Below are 25,829 nucleotides of genomic sequence, written 5' to 3'. Positions count from 1 at the left end.
TGTTGCCATATCATTTTTTGATTGGTGACATGGTACATTTTTCGACCAATAGGAAAGGGAGGGGTTTTTTGGTTTTGTTTTTGCTCACAGGTGGAGAGCGCTTTTTAGGTTTTCCTTACAAAATGCCGTTTTTACTGTTTCTTCCTGCAGTAAATATAAACAACAGTATTATTCAGGAAGCACACAAGCACAAACACACAAGATATCATTGGAAAGGCCAGAATGTCCTCTACTGAGCACAACAGGACTTATTAGGGTAGCTCAAATAAGTCAAAAATATATATAGACCATTAAAAAGGATAGGCTGGTTCTCAGGAAGAAATTTTGCTTCCAGGAGCCAGAACGGTTTGTCATTTTTAAAGTGTTCTTGGGCAACAGTCTGCCAAGATTTCTGAAGGTCTTTCAAAGTTTTTCTTTGGACATTGGCTGTTTTTCACTCATTTTCAGTCCAGTCCTTGATCTGGACTATTTTCAGAGGAATTTTTTATTTGTTAAGCTACTTGCAACTGGAAAGTCAGTAGCAACAGGTATTATGGAGTGATGAATCCAGATTTGAAACTTTTCTCATCATCAATATGTACGAATGAATTCTGGAGAGAAGTACAACAGTGAGTGTCTACAGCCATCTGCAAAGGACGGCGGAGGCTGTGTAGTGGTTTAGGCCTGCATTTCAACCAGCAGTGTTTAGGAAGCCTGCCAAAATGATGGCATAATGAACACAGAAAAGTACCATGAGATTTCCATCTACTACTTGGAGATGGTGTGATTGGCAACAGCTTGTTCAGCATTATAATGATCCCCAAAACACTGCCAGTGCAGTCAAACCATACCTGGATAGGTATGCCAATCCAGTTCAGTCATGGATTGGCCTCCCCAGAGCTCGGACCTCAACATTATTGAAGCAGCGTGGGCTGATCTTAAATCATCAGAGAACAGAACAAAAGGCAGCCAGCATTGATAGAAGAAACAATTTAAAGAAACTTTAATGTAGCTTGATTAAGAAAGTTCAGGATTTGATAAAGAATACAGGTGGTCTTATCAAATATTGACTTTACTATATTTACATGTATCTTTGTCCATGTTTCAACAAATAATAGCACCTATTTGATATTTTACTAGTACACTGAAATGAGAGTGACTCAGGACTTTGGCGCAGTATTGTATTGCATGAACTTCCCTGACCTGCAAATGAAAACACTTAGTATTTGGCACATTTTATCCTTGCAATTAAAAATACATATATCTCATATGATGTTGTGATTACAGTGTGACAACTCAGAGTTCATGAGAAATATGTGGCCCAAAATTGTTTGCCAGCCAGAAAAGGCTAAAAACTCCTGGCACGCTGAGGGCACAAAAATTTCATCCTTCTTCTGTCTGTTGCTTGACAGAAATATAACTACATTTACTATGTTTAGAATCTGTTGGTTTGTGGCTATATAAGACCAAAAAAATCAAAACTTGAAAACCTACAGCTGGTTGAAGCCAGCATGTGACTGGGTGAGCACTGCCCCTGATGATGTTTTGTGCTCATTTGAGGTAGGTGGCAATGCCCTCCAGGGATAGCAACTGGCAGCCAGTAATCTTTCCCTCTGTTTTTACCACTCCTTACATGGCATACAGTCTGGATGCCACACTGGTAAGCATTAGAAATTATTCAACTGCAGCACCATAGAAAGAAATGAGCAGTCTCCCCTAATGACACCTTGAGAAATTTAAACGCTACTAATACTGAAGGGGCTGGGTTTTTCCTGCAGACAAATCACCTCTTGGATGTTAGTGGTGTGTGTGTGTGTGTGTGTGTGTGTGTATGTAGTAGATATTTGTATATTTATGAATATACAATCTTGAGTCTGCCTGAAAGTTGTCCCATTGTCTGTACGAGTTTGACGAGGAGCATTTGAACGCAGCACGCCCCCAGGGGCTTGACGGTGGTCAGGTGACCCGCAGCAGGCAGGCCATTCTCGGCTTCCCCTGGCTTTGGCTCCAATGTCGGAGGTGTTTGTGCCTGGAAGAAATGGACTCTGGCAATGCAAGAATTTAATCATTCAGAGGTCCGAACAGTTGACTCCGTGAATGGCGCCAAAACAGGACCCTAAACCGAAATTTCAAGAAGGTCGGTAGGGGGGGAAAAAAAAGCACCGATGATGCCCAGTTAGCGGCTGGAAGGGGGCGGGTTTGTTGTTGTTGTTCTTGCAGCTGCAGCTCGACGATAGTGATCCCTAGGGAAGGCGAAAGAGGCTTTATACAGCTCAGATATCAATGAAAACATAGCTTACGTTGACGTAACATCGCAATGAAGCGCATACAGTAAAGCTAGCTCAAGCTGGAGTCTTTACAGACTCTAACGGAAGGCTAACTGTTAGCTAGCTTTGCTGTTCATGCTCTGCGTTAGCGGCTCGTTTGATTACATTAGTTGTGGGTGTAATGAACATCATAACGTGCTTTTGACATTAGTTTTCCCCTCCTCGTAGGTGAAAGAGTCCTGTGCTTTCACGGGCCATTGCTCTATGAAGCAAAGGTTTGTCCCGATACTTTATGAGGGTCTTATTACTCATTTATTCCCAGTTAAAAATAAACTGATCCAAGGCCTGTGTGTTTTCTCGCTTTTACAGTGTGTCAAGATCAACGTAAAGGATAAGCAGATTAAATACTTCATTCATTACAGCGGATGGAACAAAAAGTGAGCAGCTTGAGTTGAATATAGGCTGACATTTCTCTCTGTGCGTCTATTTGGATAGGAATTATAACACTGTGATGACGTTTGAGAATCTGTGATGGGTTTTTTTCTTCCTTTGCAGCTGGGATGAATGGGTTCCTGAAAGCAGAGTTCTCAAATATGTGGACAGCAACCTTGCCAAACAAAAAGAGCTTCAAAAGGCCAATCAGTGAGTTAACCTCTTCCCACACAGACATGACCAAGAAGTGTTTTTGTGAGTTTTCGGTTCTTCCTAATGTCCAGTCAGCTTTTTAGAGTTTCTGTCAAAGAAGAGCAGCGATAAGAAAAGTAGGGGGCCGTTTGTGCTCTGTTTTGTGCATGACTGGATAAATTTAGAATTTGCAGCTTTTAGAGTTGACATTACACAATATGGTCTGCCCAATCGCATCCAATTACAGATTCTTGGGAGGTAAAGTAAATAAGTAAATGCTATATCAATATATTGATCAGTATTTTTGTGTGGATACATACGTATATAATCAGATTTTCACTATACTGTTTTTGTGATATCTTAATGTTAAAATCAGCTTTATTGCGAGTTCCGTAGTATTTACAGGTCATTTTTGTTTTCCCGTGAACAAGAATGAATCAAAAATAAGATAAAATGGAGAGCTATAAGAATATGAGATGCATATGTTAAAATAAGTATGAAGTATCAAAGTATAAATATGAATTACACAAGCTATATTAAAGCTTACATACAGTTGTATAGTTGTTACTGTCAGTGTATATAAATATAGTGTGTACATGGATTCTTATGAAGCTTATATGGATTATTCTAGTCTGTGTATGTTATGGTGCAAATGAGGAAACGTCAGTGTGAGACTGAATGTGTTGGTAGCACCAGTATTGTTCTCTGTACACAAGAGCAGCAGAAAAGTCCTTTAAGTAAAGGCTGAACGTTCTTTATTCTGTTTTTCAGATATTTTCAGAAATCTCAGATATCATTAGATATGTGTTTTTGTGATTAACATGAACTTTACTGTCAGTTCTGCCATATGATACACATGATACGTAATATTAGACATATTTAACACATAAAGTTATGTTGATAGGGGAAAACGGCGGGGTGGTTTTTACTTTTCCAGAAGAGATTTTACAACTTATTGAGCAACGTGCCACGAGAACACTGTCTGACTCCACATCACACACCACTGTCTGCAAATGGAACAGAGTGTTTTGTAAACAGGCTACACAGCAGGTAGCTATGCATGTTAGCAGTTTTTTCAATGCCAGATGCCCTTGGTGATTTGTGTCTCCTCCCAGAATCGACCCAGGGATCTTTAACTTGTTTGTAAACCGCTACACTGTGAGGCCACTTTGGAAACAGTTAAGTCAGTGCTGCAGACAGTGTATTTCTAAAATACCCCCCCACCCCCAATCAAACAGCAAGGCCGTGTCTGCATCACCACGGTGTGATACATCACTACAACTCAACGGTGGTCAGTAAAAGTAATTTACATACATTTCTATAATTGTGCTCTCTCTTGATTTTTTTCTGCAGGGATCATTATGTTGAGGGAAAGATGAGGGGCTTAGCACCAAGCAAGAAGATTGCTGCTGTGCAGCAGAAAAATGTTGATCTGTGAGTGTCCAGCTTCTTTTCCCTCCTGTAATAATTCATTTAATAACTCAGTTCTTCTGATGCAACCTTGATGATATTATTTATTAAAGTGCTATATGCTCGCATGTAGTCAAAGCAATGAATTGCATTAAGACAACTTGAGGTATATGTGTCACATCATATGAACAATCATGATGTCCTTTTTTGCATTGTAGGAAAGTGAAAAAGGCAAAACAGAAGAGTAAGTCAAATATTTGTACAAAATATGTTTATTGAATTTTGTAGCTTTCTTCCAGAATATTTTTTGTTCTTATAGTAAAGATCTTTGGTGTTGTGGCTTCATGAGGTTCAAGTACTGTTGTATTTATGGAGTCTGATGCGATCTGAGACTTATTAATAAACATATTCACCTTTTATTTCTGTGTATTGTTTAAGCTGTCCTTTTCTTTTAGCCCCAGGGCCAGGTGAAGGTACCAGCAGCGGCGAGATGCCCCAGGGGCCACGAAAGAAGAGGGCTCGGGTTGATCCCACAGTGGAGAGTGTATGTATCATCATGTATTGGAACTGGACTTTTTATAAGAATAACAACTGAGCTTCTTTCTTGAGGTGTGAGCAGAATGAGGAAAATACTGAGATGTTGGGGGGGGGAGGTCCACACTCAAGGCAGTACAAAACATCCTGGTCCTGTATCATTTCTTCAATAAGCTTGTGAAATTGTTCAAAGAGTCAGTTATTCCTGCATGAGTGAACCAGTCTACCCCGTGGGTGTAAAACCCACACTTGCTATCACAAATACACAAAAACTTTTAAAAGCAGCAAGGTCATATAGTGTGTGTGTGTGTGTGTGTATCCAGGAGGAGATGTTCACCAACCGTGTGGAAGTGAAGGTGAAGATCCCAGAGGAGTTGAAACCCTGGCTGGTGGATGACTGGGACCTCATTACCCGACAGAAACAGGTGAAAATAAAATCACAGCAGGTTTCACTTGTTTCCTTCATATTTATCCATATATTTATGGAAATGCGATGGCTGGAAATGTCAGGTTCTGGACCACTTGTGCTCATTTGTCTCTGATTGCACAATGGATCCCAAAATCTTGGGTCAAACTGACCCACCCAATACGTGATATAGTGAAGCAACACTGCTAATGACAGCTGGACCTCTGGCTACCGCTCACATCCTAAACGGCAGTTTCTAATGGACAGGTCTGAAGAGAGCGCTTCAGCCAGAATCACTATCTGGAGCATGCTCATTTGTTCTTCTCATTTCAAAGTCAGAACATGCACAGGATGCTCTGCAATGTAGGACTGAGAATAAATGTTACAGTTGAGTTTGAAATGAGTTGATGTCTGGATGTTTTTATTGATGGAAATGCTTGTGTAACATTTCTGTTGCTTACAGTTATTTCATCTGCCAGCTAAGAAGAATGTAGAGACCATCTTGGAGGACTATGCAAACTACAAGAAATCAAAAGGAAACTCGGACAATAAGTAAGAGTAAACATCCTGACGTTCTCAGAATAATGGAGGCGTGAGGAAGCACTGATGTCCTGTGATGAAAATGTTCAGCGGCACAGCATCTGTCAACCACATAAGACTTAAATTCCTTCCACTTTACAAATTTGCTTTTAATAGAGATACTTGTAAACACTTACTAACACATATACCATTAGCTGAACTATATTTTTAAGGGCACAACACCACTGATCTCACTAAAACTGTAAGTTGTGCATTTTTTGCATTATAGCCTTCACAGTAAGTCAAACAGTGCTTTTAAACCACAGGAATTCTTTTAATTATTTTGGATACACGACTCAATTTTTTCCCTCTCTCAGAATTGTGGAAACTGGGAGCTAACTCATTTTTTAGGCTCTTTTTTTAAAGCTCTTTTTTAGGCATCCTTTATCTGAGCACTTCTTTAAATATCACAGCATGCTGCCTTTTTGCATCAAAATAAAAATACACCAGAATAAGTAAGTTTTTGTAGTCTTTTTTTCTTTTCTTTTTTAATAGTCTGTAGCCAGTTATTGGGGTGACAGTTGCTGTTACCAGTCTTCTTATAATAGTACTTGTGTGCTTTCTCACATTTGCTGCATCACAGCACAACAAAAACAACTTTGAGAAGAAGTAAGCCCAGTGATTTCTCTCATGCAACTGTTCAAAACTGTACTATTGACTGTTCTATAGAGAGCTGACCTCTGCTGTCTCCAGTTATCTCTCCAAATACGTGACTTTTCTCTTCTCCGTTCGCTTAGGGAATATGCTGTGAGTGAAGTGGTGGCAGGGATCCGGGAGTACTTCAACGTCATGCTGGGCACTCAGCTGCTTTACAAGTTTGAGAGGCCGCAGTACGCCGAGATCCTGGCCGAACACGCGGATGTGCCGATGTCTCAGGTGTATGGAGCACCGCACCTGCTGCGTCTGTTTGGTAGGAACACGTGAAACATAGACAGTGTATCCGGAAAGTGTTCACAGCACATCAATTGTTCCACATTTTGTGATGTTACAGCCTTTTTCCTAAATGGATTAAATTCATTTTCACCTCACAATTCTACACACAGTATCCCATATTGACAAAGTGAAAACAGTTTGCTTTAAAATTCTTGCAAATTTATTGAAAATATAACATTTGCACACGTTTTTACGTATTTGTTCAATACTTTTTTGAAGCACCTTTGGCAGGAGCTTCTCCCACTTTTCTTTGCTGAACCTCTCCATCTGGTTGGATGGAGAGGATCACTCCACAGCCATTTTTAGATCTCTAGGGGTGTTCAGCGGTGTGAAAGTCTGGGCTCTGGCTGGGCCACTCAAGGAAATCCAAGAATAAAGCCACTCTTTTGATATCTTGGCTGTGTGGTTATAGTCATTGTCCTGTTGGGAGATGAATGTTCTCAGTCACCTCCATGACTAAGGCTCTTCTTTCCCAATTGCTCAGGTTCGTCATGAGGCCAGTTCTAGAGATGAGGAAGGCCAATGTGCTCAGTGGAAGCTTCAGTGCTGCTTCAGTTTTTCTGTACCCTTCCCCAGACCTGTGCCTCAGTACAATCCTGTCTCCAAGGTCTACAGACACTTACTTGGACTTCATGGCTTAGTTTGTGCTCTGACATGACCTGCAACTATGAGACCTTATATCGACAGCTATGTTTTTTTCCAAATCATGTCAAGTGAACTGAATTTACCACAGGTGGACATTCAAGCTGTAGAAACATCTGAACAGATGATCAGTGGAAACAGGATGCGGCTGAGCTCAGTTTTGAATGTCATGCAAGTTTGCAGACTGTTTTTTTTTTAAACTTTGTCATTATTCAGTATTGAAAACAAAATTATCCATTTTGGAACAAGGTTGTAAAATGACAATGTGCGGAACAAGTGAAGGACTGTGAATACTTTCTGGATGCACTGTAAACTATATGAAGCGTAATCAAGTTCTCACTTGGTAACAAGAAAAAAACAGAAAAAAATCTTAAATAAATTTGGTCGCTGTTCCCTTCACAGATGCTTGTTTGGGCATCTCAGACTGTTTGTGTTCGAAAGTCCTGCTCCATGATGAAATTATAACTCTTCATTTTCATTTTAGAAAAAGGAGACAAAGTCACAGAGAGCCTAATGAATGTGCTAGGTAGAGTAAGTGAGAGCAAGATTGTGTTGCTGTAACAAGGCACGTCCCACTGTTAATTTCATTTACACTGAAAACCACAGGATGATACGGTCAAACTCCTCGTTGGCTTTTAACCTGGGAGGACAAAAACCTGGGGACACGGTGCACAACTCCATAAATGCTGAGCTAAAGGGAGAGAAAAAAGTGGTCTCACTCTACTGAAGACCTCTGTTTGGTCTCAGTGTCCTACCTGAAGACCCAGATCTCATTAGCAGTGATGCTCCTCCGCATGAACGTTGCTTCAAAGAAGTTGATTTTGCTCTCAGTGCAAGTTTAAATTGCAGTTGCCAGTCAGATCAGAACTCCCAAAGACAGAAAAATAGTAGGAATGCAGTACAAAGTGGCAAAATTTGAAGCTGGAAACATTTTTTTGCTTTTCACGGGCACAAGGCCCATTAAAAGTATGTGTTCCTAATCATCATGCTTCTTTTTACATGTCGCAGCAGAATTTATATCTGCTCCTTTCAGTTCAGTTAATTCAATATTTCTGGTTCACCTTTTAAGCAGTTTTGTAAATTCGTGGATGAAAGTGCTAAATAGGCTCGAAGAGAAGTCCCAATGTAAAAGGATTGAAGTATTAGTTATTGTACACAAAATAGCTTTATGGCTACTTCAACTATGATGACTCATCTGGATTGTTAGACGTGACTGAAATTAGCTGAAATTTCATTTTATTATTTTTTCCTAACAGTCTGGAAAAATGTCAGAGGCCTCCACCTGTAAAACCATTCCTGTTTTGGGGGGTGTCTCATTGTTGCCCCTCTAGCTCACATGTTGATAATTTCATTCACACCAAAGCACCAGACAACCCCCTCTGCTACTGAACTAACCAGATTAAAATCCCACATTTAACTGACTTTATGCTATACTCTCATTACAACTTGGTCCTTATTCCCTGATTTTCTTTTAAGCAGTTTATTTAAAGTATTATTTATTTAGATGTTTGTAGCACCAGTCAGTTTATTTGAAAAGTAGGCTTCTCCCCTCTTTATGTCACATTTTTCGATTGTGGTGATGTTATAGAAATCTTACCTCAATCTCCAAATTTACCGTATGCAATGCTGCTCATACGCTGTATGTTGTCCTCCACCAACAGTTCGTATTGGAGCCATGCTGGCCTATACTCCCCTGGATGAGAAGAGTCTGGCTCTGTTGCTCAGTTACCTCCAAGATTTCCTCAAGTAAGCTTTTAACTCCCAGCACAACACCAGTCACTCCATGTCATGTTTGGCCGATTCTCAAATGTCATGTTGTATTCACATTCACATTAGTGCAGCCAGGCTTGTTGCAGTTCCTCAAAACATAAGCCATGAAATCGATTTTCTGCTCTGGAAAGTATTTTTCTTGAGACTAACCGTACACGTTGCAGCGCGTTATGACAGACTGAGGTACCGTGCCGTTCTTTGGAACTGAATCCAAATTGAAAATGGTCTCTTAGATCACTTGTGCGTGATGTTTAGTTGTTTTGATGTGTGAACAGCACTGCGGATACATCTACACTGACTGATACAGTGGTGACATAACATGACTTGCAGATATGGTACGGTCTATATGGTTGGCCTCGGGCTGTGTGAGAGACATGATTGAGAGAGAAAGTAATTCTGACCTCTCCCCTCTTGAACAAAAAAAGACCTGCAGGGCGGAGACACTCCTTTTTTATATATAGAAGTCTTTTCAGCTGAAGGACAGGAGTGTGACAGGATAAAGCACCCATGCACACCTAACCTGTAGGGCCATGACTTCATACCAAGGCGTGTTTCAGAATGGTGCTCTATGAGTGAAGTACAGCCAGGCAGGGGAAGAACACATTTGCAAACCGCTGTTGTAGTGCAGCAACATTCACTCTCTGGGCCTGTGTGTCATGGTTATCACAATGGAAGGAAGCAAGAATGATGAAATTTGGCAACTCCAGCCAAAGCTTATCTGAAAATTGGGTGCAAATCCACCCAGCCAATAAAATCGGGCCATTATTCGCATTATTCGAGTTTTGTCATATCCCAAATGCCCTGCCATGGGGTTATAATGAGCCGCTTGGAAAATCGTTTCTCGGCAGCTTTTTGGCACCAGCACCTGGTTGTGTTCCTCCTCTGTGCGACTCACTCGATAATGCTTATACTTAGTCAATACAAAGTGTGTGTAGGTCAGCACTGTGTCAGGGCGCACCATGTGACCATCAGTTCTTATCACTTGGTCAATGGATAGCTTAGGGTGTCATCAACACACTGCTCTGATGGGAAATCTCTCATAGAGTGAATTACAAGGCCTTCTTGTGAGGGCCCTGCCAGACGGCAGCATCGGATAACCCACAGATACTACATGCTCCTACAGGTCGTGAATGCATCCCCACACACTACCTCAACAGGTTATTACAAGTGCCCACTCTTCCTCGGGCCAGCGAAATGCCTTTGTTTTGGCCTGAAAGATCTCCATTAATCAGAATCAGAAAGACTTTATTTATCCCCAAGGAGCAATTAAGATACAACAGAGCAGCATGACGTTGAAGATAAGGACAGGGCATAAACAGGCAATAAGAGTGAGATAGTAAATACACAGAATATACTGTATATTTTAAAATTACACAGTTTTAAAATTAAAGTGACTGAGGGGTCATTTCACTTGCCCAGTGCAATGGAGGGAACCACAGGGGGCAGTGGGAGCGGTGGTGAACCAGCCGAAACCCCACCCTGACACCACACCCTGAGCCCACTGCTCCACCCCTCCCCTGCTGCTGAGCCACAAATCTCCCCCCTACACAAGTACATATGGAGGTTTTAATTTCTTAAATGCACCATCTTACTGCAGTTTCTTATCCTGACTGTTTTGCATAGAGAAGACGAAGGGTAGACAAAAATGCAAACACTGCTGTCATTTCCTATATAACTTGTAGACTTATTGAAGTAAAACACTGGTGATTTAGCTTTGAGCCTTCATCACCGATCCAAAGCGTAGTCATTTCCTTGATGCTTGGAAAGGTTTTTTTTTCTTTATAAGAATAAGAAAACATAAACATTCTCATTGAGTTCTCAATATGACTTTCCCATAAAGTTTTTTTTTTTCTGCCAGTTTGTTTACATACATATAAAATCAAACTAAACTCGACTTTTATTCAGAGTTGTAATTTGGCAGCAAAGCATCTGCCACAATCTAATCTTACTGTAACAGTCATTTTGTAAATGCATGAGCCTGGCGACTGCTGAACAACACACTCTGCACCAGGCGTTCCTGCTTCCCTCCTCACTGACAGTCAGTTGTTTGTTTCCTTCAGGTACCTGGTAAAGAATTCATCGACCCTTTTCAGTGCCAGCGACTATGAGGTCGCACCCCCAGAGTACCACCGCAAAGCTGTGTGAGAGCTCTCAGCAAACCTCTTTCCTATTGAGACACCTCATCCCACTCTCCCAGACCACAACTGAAATATCCGTGACTACCCTTTGGATCGCAGTCTTTGGCGATATTTTTCACTTGAACTGATTTGCTTCCCCCGCCAGGGTCTCAGGAGCTCGTCACGGTTAAGAAGAAAAAAAAAATTGTGAAACCTTTTTAACTGAGTCACTTTTCTTTTTTCCCCTTTTCCTTTTCATGTACCTTTTTTTTTTCTTCATATAAAAGTGTAGTTCTTCATCGTCCGTTACCACAGAGCAGCTCTTCTGTGTTTTTGCATTCCAGCTGATAGATATTTGTTGCATGTGGGTATTTATTGGTGTTTCTTCGGCCAAATGAGGTGCAGTTTAATGCTGGTCCTCAGTCAGTGTTCAGCAGTTAATGTTTTTGTATCTGTATCTTGTGTATTTGTATCAGTTTGTAAAAAGAAAAAAATATATATATGTTTATACACAGTATCCAGCTCGTTTACTGTGCGTTCTTTTTCACATCAAGTAAATTATTTGGTTTTATCTCTCTCCTTTCAAGACATATCTTGCTGTAAATGTCGCTAATATTTAAAAGCAGCAGCAGGAAATGAAATTGAAAACAGAGAGCCATCCTCCTGCTAAGTTTTGGTTTAGTATTCACCTGACGAGACACAGGGTCAAAGTATCTTTCAATTACATGTGTTGACTGTTAAAGTGCAAATCAGTTTTCAGTGTTAATCCTGCAAATGTAAAACATCCAAAATGCCTACAACCAGATTTTGACACCACATGACAGACTACAACATACATATCCCCACATCAGCATGGGAAAATTACCAAGGAATTATTAAACATGATCCAGTCATGGAGTCTGATTCCTATATATGTTGGTGTGTGTTTGTAATTTGAAATGATTTTTACTGGTCAGTAAATGGAGTTCTGTGGACTAAAAAATGTGCCCTGAAAAATGTTGTATGAGAGTTAGAGAAATATACATATCATAAACAGTGCTGTGCAGATGTCTTGAGCCACCCCTCATTTCTTTATATTTAGCTTTTTTACATTTTTTGGAGTGCCTTTGAACAATAGTTCTTCAGGGTTCTTGGAGGTCTTTTTTTATGCAGTGGCTGCTTTTTTACTCATGTTCAGTTCAGTCCTTGTACCTGGCCATTCTAAGAGATAGGTTTGTTTCTTTAAGCATAGAGTCACTCAGTGTCAGGGGTGAACCAGTGCTGTCTACAGACAAAGAACCTATTTTAAAGTATTGTTAGATACTTTATGATGCACACTTGGGTGGACAAAAAAAACTTCAAGATATGAGTCTGTAAGTTGCTTTTACTTGTCTGCACAGAAACACAAGCACTTCAGGTCAGCGGAGCTGCGCTCTGCAGGCTGTCAGTGCACTAAACGAATCAGGGCCTCTATGACCAACTCTAAGGACGCCCAAGCTGCCCCAACCCTTCCCTGTGCGAGCTTCACTCATGGGAATCATACTTCACCTACTCAAACATATGTCCAGAATAATGAAGATGTAAATAAACGTTAACAATAAGTAACCCAATAAAATAAAATGATGCCCAGTATCTATGAAAATACATTCTTCTTTGTCCCAACATTCAATGAGTCCCACATTTACTAGCAGTCTGTCCTAAAAACACATCATTTTGTCCCATTTATTTTGTTGATTTTATGAAATAGTCCAAAAAATGCACAGTTTGACAGACACAAAATTGGATTTTTGCACCAACAAGGTGATTCCCAAAGAGCTATCAGCCCAACACTTGGCAGTCTGTGCATGCTGTGCAGTGTGTCTTTAAAATATTTGCTGGTCTCAGTGGAAGGGTGGCTGTCAATAAGTTATTCTTAAGTAAGGGAAACGGGGAGAAAAGGCTGAGGTATGTCAAAGTGGGTAAAAAATCCTCAGAATTGTACACTTCGGTCCTGAAGCACCGTTTTTGTCTGTACTACATTTAAAAGTTGCATGTGTATAAATTTTTGTGTTTAATTATAGTTGTACACAGCACATCTGGAGTCAGGATGGAACCACAGGAGCAGCGTGTTAGGGACACACTGCTTCCATTCCAAGGACTCTTGCAGGTTAATCCACCTATGATACTGATGACAAATACTGCATATAAATATGGATTAAACACTACCATTTTTTATCTGCGCATGAGCTGTGAATGCGGGCACACTGTGGGTGTGGCAGGTAAAAAATTCCTGACAGCGAGCAAATGCTGACACCATGACACCTGCCTCAGTCTGTGATTTACAGTCAAACGTTTAATGCCAGGTCACTGCACGCGGGTGCGCACACACCCAAATGTGTGGATGAGAAATGCTCTCCAAGGAAATGTGGCTGTGGTAAGGGTGTTGCCATGGGGACGTAGACAAAGGAAGAGACACGCAGCATCAAAGTCTCGGTCTTATAAAGTCTTGGTAGCTTTAAGGACAGTGAAAAATACAATATGAGAGGAACACCAGGAAATCCTCCTCTTGGGAATAATTCATGAGACCTGTTAATAGATGTTAACTGTTATTGAGTAGCATTGTAACAGTAAGCCTATATACCAGCTGTTATGTTAGTTTGCCTGTTTATTTACTGGCTGATTCACTTAATCACCCTGCTCTGGGTGACCACAAGAGGGCAGCCTTTTCCCTCCCCCCAATTTGCTATTGTTTTTCCCTCTTTGTAGATTTTACAGTTGAATGCACTTGATATATTTTTATGAGGCGAAATAAAGGGAGAGAGAAAAGAAGCATAAAACAGACTGTAAACTGAAGACAGCAGGGAGCAGTCTGCTAATTGAACACCTTATACTGACTATATTTGGATACATACCCTCACTGTTTAATAATTTAATATTTAATCAGTCAACCACTGTAAACTTTGGCCTAAGAAAGTAATTTTCTTGTGACACACATTTGATATTATATTAACTCAGTCGTGTATCTAAAAAAAAACCTTTAACATAAAAGAGTTGTTTAAAGACTCTTCAGAGCATTCCAATTCCAAACATTCCTATTCCAAATAATGGCAAAATAACAGCTTGTAGAGGAAAATCGATTTCATCACTGGTGTTGCACTTGCAAAAAAAAAAAAAAAAAAAACTCTTACAAATGCTTTATGCTTTTGTTGTTGCTGTTTTCCTTTTTTCTGTGCAAGGTATAAAGTTACCAACCCTTCAAATAGGCTCATACGCGGGTAAACTGGTGAGATCTGTGAGGTGTTTAAGTGCACATTTCGATACACTACGTTGGGCTTTGACATGAGGGCAATGACAGGTAAACGCACAGTTATTATTAAAATATGTTTCGGGGCACTCTGGGGAGGAGGGGGGATTAGAGGATATTGTGATGTTTAAACAGCAGATAGTTGTTTTTGTTTTTTAAATTCAGTTTACATCGATGTTTACAGGTAACTGTTTGTAGGTGTTTCATTCTTCAGGTAATCCTGACGTCACGCCGGGTTCTGTCCCAGGACGACTCCAACTACTCCCAGCGGCCACTCTCCAAGGAAGTCCCGCCCTCCGCAACTGCCCATTGGATTAAAGGTGAACAGAACGCGGTTGGTTTGGTTTGATTGGCTCACAGGTTGTCAGTCGCAGTGCGACGGGAGTTTCGGGAGTTTGAGGTTAGGCGTCAGGTGAAACCTGCTCTGTGAGGAAAACGGCGCAGATTAAACGTACTTTGCGACTACCTTCAGCATTACTTTTGCACTTTTTTAATGAACTTGTCCAGTGCGGGAAAAGTTTAACACCGGAGACCAACAACTTTAAAAGATGAAGAGCCTCAAGTATCGATTGAAAAAGCACGAAGTTACCATAACAGTAAGTTGATCGTTTGTTTTCTCGGTTTTGCTCATTTTCCCCGTTTCCCACCACTGGAGCGGTCAGCTGTGAGTTCATGGACGGCGCTGGGACCCGACGCTGTGTTGTACCTCCGCGGGTTGCTGTCTGTAACCCTCGCCTCTCTGTCTTAGCGACCACGCTAACCGCGGTCATGTTCCCACGGTGGCTGCCCGCGCGCTCCCCTGGAAAATAGACACCCCGCCAGCACGTTCAAGCACCTGCACACACACACACACACACACGCGCGCGCGCGCAAGCGGAGGTCGTGGCCTGCTCGACACAGATTATTATACTGCAGATTTAGGCCAGGTTCAGATTGTTATAACCTGGCCTAAATCTGCTGAGCTGTGCTGTTGTTGTTGTTGTTGTTGACAAAGCGCGCTCTGGAAGAAAGCACCACAAATCAATACCACAAAGTGCCTGTTCTGCTGTTTTTTTGTTTTATCACAGGGGACATTTGTGGTCCGTAAAAAAACCAAAAAAAAAAACCAAAACAAAAAAACGCTGTCGTGCACTTTGACCCACCTTTCGTTTCTGTCTTGTGAACACACTGAGAGCTTTTAAATTATGTTTGTTTTTTGGTTGTTTAAGAAAAAGTCTGTAATCGTCTTCAGGATCCCGCTTGAACAAGGATTTAGTGTGGTGGTGAACTGCTTGTGTTTCTAATATTTTGTCCATCGTATTTGGATCAACATGAATGGTAGACATATTTGGAGACTGGAGCTTGGTGTTCCCCATTCAATGCTTACATAATGTAAAAGCAGGAAAAACAATGGTGCCTGTTTTATGTTTATTTTGTTTAACAAAAGCAGCGCATTATTATTTTTATTAATACACGATTAATTATTACAGAGCAGCAGACCTTCAAACTTGAGGACAGGTGGGCCTGAGTTGTTTACCGTGAAGTACGGCATGACATACATGACAAAGTTGGAATTGATTGGGTGGAATTGATTCTTCACAATCCAGCGATGACGTATGAACTTTGCTGAATAGACAGCCATCACAATTCTGCACAGTTCAGCATGCAGTGGGTGTCTGGCACTGCACTCTGTTTTCGGCTCCCAGCAATTACCATGAGAAAGGCACAAAGCCAGAGGAGCTGTGTGTGGTAAACTATCCGGCCCCCATTGAAATAAAAGGAGAGAGGGAGCGAAGAGAAGAGAAGCCTTTCGAGATTGAAATGGTATTGTATGTGTATTGACGGCTGTCTCACCCCCTCTGACAGAAGTAGAGACACCCTTTAAAAAAAAAAAAAAGCATGAAAACCAAAAAAGCTTGCAGACTTTATGTTCCACTTGTTTCAAAGCACCCTGAGGAAAAGCTCGATGTGGGCTGTGTTGAGGAAACAGATGTGACATTTACACTGGGCTAAAATTCCCGTTGCATTCCTCTATGAAGGCAGAAGAGGAAATATTAGCACACCTACAGATAAAAGGTGTGTTTAAAAAAAACTCAACAAAACAAAACATGGGTAATAATTTAAAATGTTTAACAAACCTGTTCTGCTTCAGGTAAGATCTTTGTGCTCGCACTGGTAAACAAACACATAGAAGAAGTATGTCATCACCACCTGTTGCACTTTGAAATTTGTGAAACGCAAATCAACCAGTCAATCACTCACTGAGGCATTAAGGTGAACGGCATTAAGTGCTTTTAGATGTGTGCCTCGCTCATCTGGCTCACAATGAGGTGAACTTGCTTGCTCCTTCTGGGTAGCGTGACTAATCATTAAGAAATACATGCACATTTTTCAAGTAGGAGAGGCAATCATGGGGGTGGGGGGTATTGAAAATGTAACTCAATCCTGGCCAAAGAAAACAAATCCATGGAGGAAACTCCATCTTTCCCCACTCCTTTTGTAACTGTATCAGTTGTGCTCCCTGTTGTTGAAATTCAGAGAAAAAAGGTTTTGTTTTTTAACAAAGAAGCCATAAGCATCATATTTAGTGTCATTACCGTTGTCTTCCACAGTTGCCTGCTTATTGGCTAATCAGGTTTTCCTGTCACGCATTACCAAGAACTTATTTCAGCTGAGGAATGCTGACTATGTTACCAAACAAAGCTGAAAACTTAGTATCCAGGTTTCAAAATGCCATGGCATTCCCTTAATACCAGCTGTAGATTAAAGACAGGATGAAGTCTGTTGGTTTGGCTCACGGTTGCAAAAGGCAAGCCTCCAGTTTCAGTTATTCTTTTGTGTAGAGGCCTATTCTTCTGTGGAGAAGTGTGATTAACTACAAGGCTTCGTACGACAAGCATTGTCATGTTTAAATGCCATGATCATGTGATGGAAAGAAGCGACACAAGATTGTTTTTTCTGTCTGACAGTATGGGGCTGTACCTGTTCCACTCATTTTAGCTGCTGATATTTTCTGAATGTTGAAGTTCACATGTAATCATTGTCTGTTCCTAAAAGACATTCCTTTGTGGAAAATAATATTGGGTTATGAAAAGCAGATCCCTATCAAAATAAAAATAAATATAAAGCAAAAAGAAAATGTGCCTAGGAATGTCCTCAGCAAGATTCCGATCAGCATTCCTCAAACATTTTAGATAACCACATACTCGGATTGCAAAAAAAAAAAAGAAGTGATATCTGTTTGTTTCAGGAGATATCGGTGTGCTTTCAGAGCCGAGGCTACAGAGGTACGAGCAGAAAGTTATAACTCCAGCAGGGTAACCAGAGAAAAATGATTTCCTGGTTAGATTTGAGATTTGGCTGCACTGTCGCAGTATCTGCTTGTTGTCACAGTAAACATCCATCGTGTCAGCTGGATTTTGTGCGTTCAGTACAGCCCGTGAAACTGAAATCACTGAGATGCACAAATGATTTGGTTATCAGAGAAGGAGACACTAAACCTGTCAGACATCAGTTTGAGTGCCTTGATGATAGAAAGTCTTTCTAATGCAGATTCATCCATGAGAGCCTTGTAAGACCAGGATGAGCAAAGCAAAACTGAGGTTTGGTTTTTTTTTTCTCGAGATATGGCTGTTAGAACCAGCTAAAATGTTCTGTATTACTTGCCTATAGTTGTTTAATTCATTAGGGCTGCACGATTTTGCATAAAATGAGAATCACGATTTTTTTTGCTTAGAATTGAGATCACGATTCTCTCACGATTTTCTTTTCCAGTATAAATATTTATTGCACTTATTAACTGCACATCAACTTAGTAACAGTTGAGACTGAACATAAAAACAATAAATAAACATAAAAACAACAAATGTCTCACATTTGGTCATTGCCGCAAAATGTTGTACTGCTTGTAATTCCGTCTCCACCGTTGCTCGACACTGCATGTATAGAGCAGGTAGTGCAACAATAGAAAAATAGTTGCGGGACGGCACTGTGTAGCGTTTGTCTAGGGTGTTGATCATTTTCCTAAATCCCTCGTTTTGCACAGTGTTGATGATATCTTTGGTCAGGTGATAAGTGATAGCCTCTGTAATTTCTTTGTGCCTGCGGGAGTTCGACGGGTATAGGGAAGCGCTGTATAAGGTTCCCGTTATTGATGTTTGGGTGGTTGACTGGGACGGATTTTCTCCTGTCACTTTCTCGTCATCCCTGATGTGCTCTCCGTTGTTTTTTTTAGCAGCCAGCTTCTGTATCACGTGGTATAAGGCTCCGCCCTTGTTATTTGTTGAGCAGGAAGAGTGAGCGCTTGTTTTCATGCAGATTACGTCCCGGATCAAAATGCGGTACAATCGTCGTCGTCTTTTTTTCTTTTTTTTTTCTTCTTTTTTTTAAAAATCATTGTCATTTGGAAATTAGATCGCACATAAGTATGAATTGAGATCGCGATTTTCTAACGATTAATCGTGCAGCCCTATAATTCATTGTATTGTTGTGGCAGACACCCCTCCTGGTCAGTTCTTGAGAAAGGCTTCTTTTCATTGGCCTCTGTTAAATCCACAATCAAATTTAGGGACCTTCTCCTCACAAGGTTTTGAATAATTAGGCCCCATCTTATCTAAAAGATTTCGTAGTACCATATCACCCGAATAGAGCACGTCGCTCTCAGAGTGCAGGCTTACTTGAAGCTCCTAGGGTATTTAAAGGTAGGATTGAAGGCAGAGCCTTCAGCTTTCAAGCCCCTCTTCTGTGGAACCAGCTCCCAGCTTGGATTAAGGAGACAGACACCCCCTCTACTTTTCAGATCAGGCTTAAAACTTTTCTTTCTTAAAGCATAAATTTACAGCTGGATCAGGTGACCCTGAATCCTCCCATAGTTACGCTGCAATGATACACTGAGTATTCCTTACTCACCTTTTTCCACTCCCTCTGTTTATACATTACTCTGCATGTAATCATTAGTTATTGTTAATCTCTTACACACTTCCTGCTTTACTGAGGCCTAAAGCCAGATCTGTACCTCTGTCAGATCTCCTGTGGATGGTGGCATGTTGGGGCACCTACCTGTAAACAGCAGATATACAGGATACAAGGCTGTGGTATATGAGTGGCTAAAAATCACTGCAAAATAGAGTTTCCGGGAGAAAATGCAGTGTGTAATAATAAAAAATGCAGCTTCACTTAGTTTTCCTTGTGATATGTGGTGAAATGTGGCTGCCCTACTGTATTGGGTAGGTATGGCAATGTTTTGCAATGTCAAACAAATCAAATCAAATAAAACATGTCTGCTACTGTTGGATGATTGTCTGTTATGCTACCACTGAGCGATGACATCAGTGCTTAAAGATGCTCATCTACGTTGTCCTAAGCCGTCATTATACACCTGCACCTACATCATGTGTCCATGATCCAATATCATTAAAAGTCTGCTGAGCCCATCGTAACGTTTAGTGTAAGGATAGGAGAAGGAAAGGTCAGGAAATGAAATAGTCCAAGGTCTACATGTAACATAGTACACAACATGTAGACGTTGTAATAGATTATAAGAAGTGTGAGTGGGCTGACGTCCAGGTGAAGGACTGCGTCTTTTTCTCTAGCTTTCATTTCACTCGTAGGAAGCAAAGTATTTTGCTTGATGTTAAGAAAACTTAGACAAGTTTCGGATGTCTGTATCTGTATGTTGTTCAAATTCAGTCTGTTCCCTGACAGTACAATTTTTCAACACATGAAATTTTATATCTGTGTTTTGTTCTGCTCTATCGTCCATCTGTCTTCTATGACTGCTTAGTATTTTCTACATGACGTTCGCTTGAATTGTGACTTATTTGTCGCTGAAATCAGAGGAACAGTAAAACTCAAGTTATTGTCTAAAAGTTACAAAGTTCAGCTAGGCAGACTTTAAGTTCTAGCATATAATACATTATATGGTTATGTTTTTGCTTTTGCACTTGTTTTTCATCATTATAATATCACCTATAGGTCTGGGTGATTACTTGGGTTTTGGACCCAGATCACTTCGCAAGGCTCCTGACTACGGTAGCCGTAATGCTCCAACAATCCATCAAGCCGTGCGGCGTTTGTAGCTTACCAAGGTTGTACTAAAACATTTTTGACAGATTTCTGCGCACCATGTACCACATGAAATCGGTTCGAGGTCAGTAAACACAACCAGAATTCATACATAAGGCACACTGTCGATTTTTGAGAAAATTAAAGGATTTTGCGCCTTGTAGTGTGGAAAATATGTTATACAGAAGAATAGAATATATCGCGATATATATTGTTACCGCACATGCTTCAAGTTATACCTCCATATGGATTTTAGGCCATATCGCCCAGCCCTATGAAAAACATAGATCCAGTTTATGACCTGGTGATGGCCCGATAAGTATGTGTTCAGATTATTGTCTCATTGCTTCACTTGTGGTTTTCGGCACGTAGCTGGAGGCTGTATGTTTTGTGAGTTACAGGACTCACGTTGAATTCTTATGACATGACTGCAACTGTAAAAATGCCTCTGGTTAGTTAGCACTAAAGATATTTTTATCACCAATAAATTTTATGGTGGTGAATGGCAGTCACTCTGCAGCTCGCTGTAGGTCAGTGTTCATGGTCACTGTAGTTTTTTTTCTTTTCTATTTTTTTCTGGCAGTTTTGTTTTTGGATGGTTTTTGCATTGTGTACGAGCCATATTTAAAACATGAAGAGGGAAGCTCAGACCTGTTAGTTTAATGACTGATCATGAAGACCCCATTAGTAGGGATGGGTATCGTTTAGGTTTTATCCGATACCGGTGCCAAATCGGTACTTTTGAAACGGTGCCGGTGCTCAAACCGGTGCTTAAAGAATGGAGAACACAAAATTGGTCCAAAAACCTCTCATGTTCAGCTGTTTTTTGTAAAAATATAACAATGTTAGCCTTTTCTGCAGCTATGGGGCATATATGGTATCACTCTTGGCTGGAAGCGGTGCTTAAACAATGGGAAAAAAACACAAACTTTGTCCTAAACCTCTCATGTTTAACTGTTTTCCACTTTTTCTTTGGTCATTTTAGCCTTTTTAGCCAGGGTGAAGGGAGTATCTGCCATCAAACAAGAGGACAGCCGCATGTAGCTATGATGATGTTTGCTAGTTCACCTTACATGCATTAATGTAATAACGTGGTTAGCCTACTCAACGTAAATTAGCTACTCACGCAGAGAAGAACGGCTGCCACCATCATCCGTCATAATTTCTGCTACACTGGCAGGGCTAGGGGCCAGGACTCTCCTCTTCGTGTTTTTTGGGGATGTTGCATAACAGGCAACCCGCCCGCAGTAGATGTGCTCGGTGTGAGGTCTCGCAGCAAGCTATCAAATACGGCGCATTTCTGGGCTTTTAAAAAAAACGCTATGCGTCGCCAGGTGTTTCATCGGATTTGAGGTGTTACCTCCTTTGACAGTATCACAGTATCAGCTTAAAGCACTTGTTGCAGGCTGCTGAGTTTGCATATTTTGCTATGAAGTACAGCCAGACTTTTGACCGCTTCGCCTTGGACATTTTTAATCTGTAGCTCTGCTCTAACAGAACGTACGTACCTGGCCCCGCCTATTATCCTCGGAAACGTAAAATGATTGGCTAGAAGTGTATCACAGCTCAGGAAAAAAAAGCACCGAAATAAAGCACCGAAATGTGCGCTGCTTTTCGGTCTGGTTACTACCGTTTATGTCAGATGGCACCGGACACCGGTACCCATCCCTACCCATTAGCCTCCTGACAGGTTGAACACTAATGAGAAGCTTCCTTTAGGCAAATTTGTAGCAGCACACTGTAATGAAAGGGTATTTGCTGCTTTTCTAGTATAACCAGCGTTGTTCTTGGGCTTTGATTATGTTAAGGATTTCAGCAGCAAGTGTGACTGAACGCGTAAAGCTTATTTATTAAATCTGTATCTGACTTTAACATTAATCTTGATGTTTAAAGGTTTTTTTTTATTCACAATGATATGAATTTGTGTCCCAACTTTTTATTGTTATATTCATAAATCCCTCTTTAAAAAAAACAAAAAACCTATCAACTTTTATATTCTCAGAGTTCAGGTTTTTGAGCTTGGGAATGAATTTAATTGTTAAGAGAAATTAGTAGTAACATAGTACTCCATATTTCCTGGCGTCCTGATCACACGCAGATTTTTTTTTCTCTCTTCCCAGGGCTTGCATGTTCAATAATGGTGAAATGTAGGATCCTCCCTTACCCTTTAAGTAGTGTTATTTTACAAAATAGAGAGCGGGATTGGGAGGTGTTGTTGATGGCAAAAGTACTGTGGGACAGAGGAGGCACATGCAGCAGGAATGTTTTGTTGGGAAGTTGAAACGACTCTGGTTTCAAAGTTGTTTTTAACAAAAGGAGGGTGTGGATGGGAGAAGGGAACGTGATGGTTCCAAACCTTTAGGCAGTGATCGCTATCAGCTTCTTTAGATGTTTCTCTGCTCAGGGATAAAAATGGTGATTGTGATAAAGTCTCACAATGAGCTCGGTGCAGATTTGACTTTCCTGCTTCTTTGTTTCGAGGCTTTGTTTGAAATTTCTTTCTTTTTTTCTTTTTCTTTTTTTGGAAGGTCAGTTAGGTGATAACAAAGGTTTTGTATATTTTATTGTGTAGTTAAAGAAATCAGTGTTACGTGCTTGCTTTGCTGGACTGCAACACTGTCTATCTCACTGAGTGACAAAGGCCTCAAATACATTAAGAAAACTACAAATTTGGCTAAAAAAAATAAAAATAACAATAAAATAAATTGAGAGTACGCTTTTTTTCTTTTTTCTTTTTTCTTTTTTTTTAACAGCCACGCACTTTTCGTGCAGCTCAAGCCAGGGTGACTAAAGGAAAGCCTTGAGTCAACATGATCTATTAAAGAGCTGTCTTAATAAAACCCTCGTGGTTTCAAAGATGCTGTGGAAGGATTATTTGTTACCCGCAGCTGCTTTTAAGTCTAGGCACTTATCTTAGTATCTTGGTACTGACCTTTTCAGAAATGGTACCGGCTAATTACTCATTAGAATTGAGCCTGTGTGAAACCAAATTTGCTCTTTTTTTCCCACCTGCCTGGTGTCACATGCTGAGGTTTGTCAAGCCTGCGGTTACTGTCACTCCTTGGCGAGCTCTGTAAAGATCTGCTGCTGTGTTTTTACCCTCTGCAGAGTGCATTGCGGGGCATTGAGGGAAGTGGAGTATATTCTGTCTGCAAGTGCGTGTTTTGTCTGGCTGTGCCTCGGTCTGCAAGGCAGGACAAATAAACAGAGAATTTATAACATGCCTGTCACTAAGCCAGGTCCAGCTTTTTAGTACATATTAGACTTTGTTCACGTAGAGACAAAATGCTTGCTGAAACAGAACCCTGCTTTTCTAAACGGCTGTGTTAGAGGAAGATGAGATGTCTGTTTATTTGTACTGATAAACTGTTGCCTTTGTGGGGAGCTTGTATGTTTTACAGCCTCCTAAACCCCCCAGGAATTTCTTTCTACCCACTGAGCGTTCTTAAACTACCTACTTATGAAGCTCCTTTATCAAGTTTAGGCTGCAACTTGGAGACACCCAGCAGGCGTTCTTAACCTCTGCTGGAGGGGGCGAGATTTGATTAAAATCCTCTTTTCCACCCTGCTTAATTTTCACAGTGTGTGTGGTGTTTACTTTTTGGGGTTTAGTTTGGATGGACTGAGTGTTTCATTTGAGCTAATCCTTGGTCAGACTGTAAGGCTGTTTAAATCTCATGAGGAGCGCCTGTCTGACTAAATGCCGTGTATGCTTGCCTGTTAGATAGCAGGCTTTGCTTCATTATGAAGCTCTCATACCAGTAATCAGGACCTAGTGTTTTGTTGTTTTTAATTTTCCATTTTGCTATAGCTGTGTGCGGTTGGAATAGTGCTGTGCTGGGTAATTTATTCAGACATGCTGCCTCTTAGTATTATTTTATGAGGAATATTTATGTACCAGTGCACAAGACATCAAAGCCCCGTCTTATTCCCCCATTAACAGTAATAGTAATTGACTGCGTTGACCAAAGGAGACAAACTGTGAAACAGACTCATCGCATGTTTGCTTTAGGCTGGATGTTGTATCGGCTGTATAGTCAGTGGCAACACAGTGATCTGTTGTTTCAGGATTAACGTCTGGCTCCATAAGAGCGGCTGTGAGGTCATCCCAGCAGTGTTACCCATCGGCGTTCCCATGCTGTGCTCCCTCCCACTGCTTACATGGAGCAGAGAGCTCATCCTGTATTGCATCAACCAGGGAACATAAATTTGTTTCTGGTGGTTAAGTGCATGTGTCTTTTTATTGTTGTTGTTGTTGTACTATGTTTGTCATGTGTGAGCTTTGCATTCAGTCGGTTTGTTTATGTGTAACATGAACTGTGAGTGTGTGTCAGGGCAGTGATGGGGAGGTTGGCATGTGAGAAGGGGCTTAGTTTATTGACTGACTTTGGGTGGGCTTCAGCTGACGTCAGAATGTACGTACACACACACACACACACACACACACACACACAGTCAGTCAATCAGTCATGCTGAGCAACAGAGGGACAAAGATTCTGCTGATGAAGGACAAACTGCTGTTCAGCAGCACGGACTAAGCCCTATCAAGCTGTGCTCTCTCTGTTTGTATGTTTCTGTCTGTCTGCAGATTAGATACGTGCCTCTGCCGTATGAAAAATGTGGAGTCACTAACATAGTTGGACGGTTTTGTTACTTTTTCAAAAAATCACTGTTCCCTTTGTCGTCACGAACAAACAAGATAGTGAGAGAAACGAAGCGGTGCAGCCAATTAGTGCCTTTCGCTTCAACACCACTGCTGTGTTCAGCTACAGGTGGTCACTGGAGATCTAGACAAGTCTGCTTTTTATGACATTATACAGTCATTTTATTATTTTTAAAATTATACAAATGCCTTGTTAAGATGTGTGAAGTTCATTCACCAAGCAGTATGTATTATTTGTGCAATAGCCACTAAAAGGTTATAGACTAGGTGGAATACCTGCTAGGACTGGACGATATATCGAGTTTTTTAATAATATCAATATATTTTTATACGAGATATAAGATGTGACAATATCGTTTATATCGATATAGTATATGTTATGTTATAATTATACTTGTGGAGCTGCAAGTTTGCCTCTCGTTTGTCCACTTTTGTCTCTATGCAGCGTTACTGGGCCTCGCCTCTGTCCTTCACTGAACACAATTCCCCCTCCCCCATAGTTTCACCTGCAGGCAACGACAAGATGGACACGGCAAATCTCCTCTAACGAGTTACCGCGGATCGCCCCGTGCGTGGGGCTGGACGGCGTCAACGTGTTAGC

At 40.9% G+C, this 25,829-nt stretch overlaps 2 protein-coding genes across 2 annotated transcripts in view; both read left to right on the top strand.

Moving 5' to 3' along the window:
- Positions 1-1,876: 1,876 nt before the first annotated feature.
- Positions 1,877-12,872, top strand: LOC102207443 (mortality factor 4-like protein 1). The gene is made up of 12 exons (XM_005744006.2): positions 1,877-2,116; positions 2,475-2,521; positions 2,616-2,683; positions 2,802-2,888; positions 4,224-4,304; positions 4,499-4,524; positions 4,736-4,824; positions 5,138-5,239; positions 5,684-5,772; positions 6,537-6,709; positions 9,036-9,120; positions 11,205-12,872. The coding sequence occupies exons 1-12, from the start codon at positions 2,077-2,079 to the stop codon at positions 11,287-11,289; spliced, it is 972 nt and encodes a 323-aa protein (XP_005744063.1). The 5' UTR covers positions 1,877-2,076; the 3' UTR covers positions 11,290-12,872.
- Positions 12,873-14,885: 2,013 nt separating this feature from the next.
- uacab (uveal autoantigen with coiled-coil domains and ankyrin repeats b) overlaps positions 14,886-25,829 on the top strand; it is a 38,844-nt gene continuing 27,900 nt past the window's right edge. The window contains exon 1 of the mRNA XM_005744003.1: positions 14,886-15,119. Within this exon, the coding sequence (XP_005744060.1) occupies positions 15,072-15,119 (48 nt within the window). The 5' untranslated portion in view covers positions 14,886-15,071. The remainder of the gene's footprint in view (positions 15,120-25,829) is intronic.

The sequence above is a fragment of the Pundamilia nyererei genome, unplaced genomic scaffold, assembly GCF_000239375.1.
Source record: "Pundamilia nyererei isolate P.nyererei 1_Seehausen unplaced genomic scaffold, PunNye1.0 scaffold00137, whole genome shotgun sequence".
NCBI lineage: Eukaryota > Metazoa > Chordata > Actinopteri > Cichliformes > Cichlidae > Pundamilia > Pundamilia nyererei.
This window is presented reverse-complemented; position numbering and strand designations above follow the sequence as displayed.

Coding starts and splice junctions, on each gene's coding strand:
- LOC102207443 (XM_005744006.2), top strand. CDS start 2,077: ATGGCGCCAAAACAGGACCCTAAACCGAAATTTCAAGAAG. Junction 2,684..2,801: donor TACAGCGGATGGAACAAAAA/GTGAGCAGCTTG, acceptor CTTCCTTTGCAG/CTGGGATGAATGGGTTCCTG. Junction 5,773..6,536: donor AAAGGAAACTCGGACAATAA/GTAAGAGTAAAC, acceptor CCGTTCGCTTAG/GGAATATGCTGTGAGTGAAG.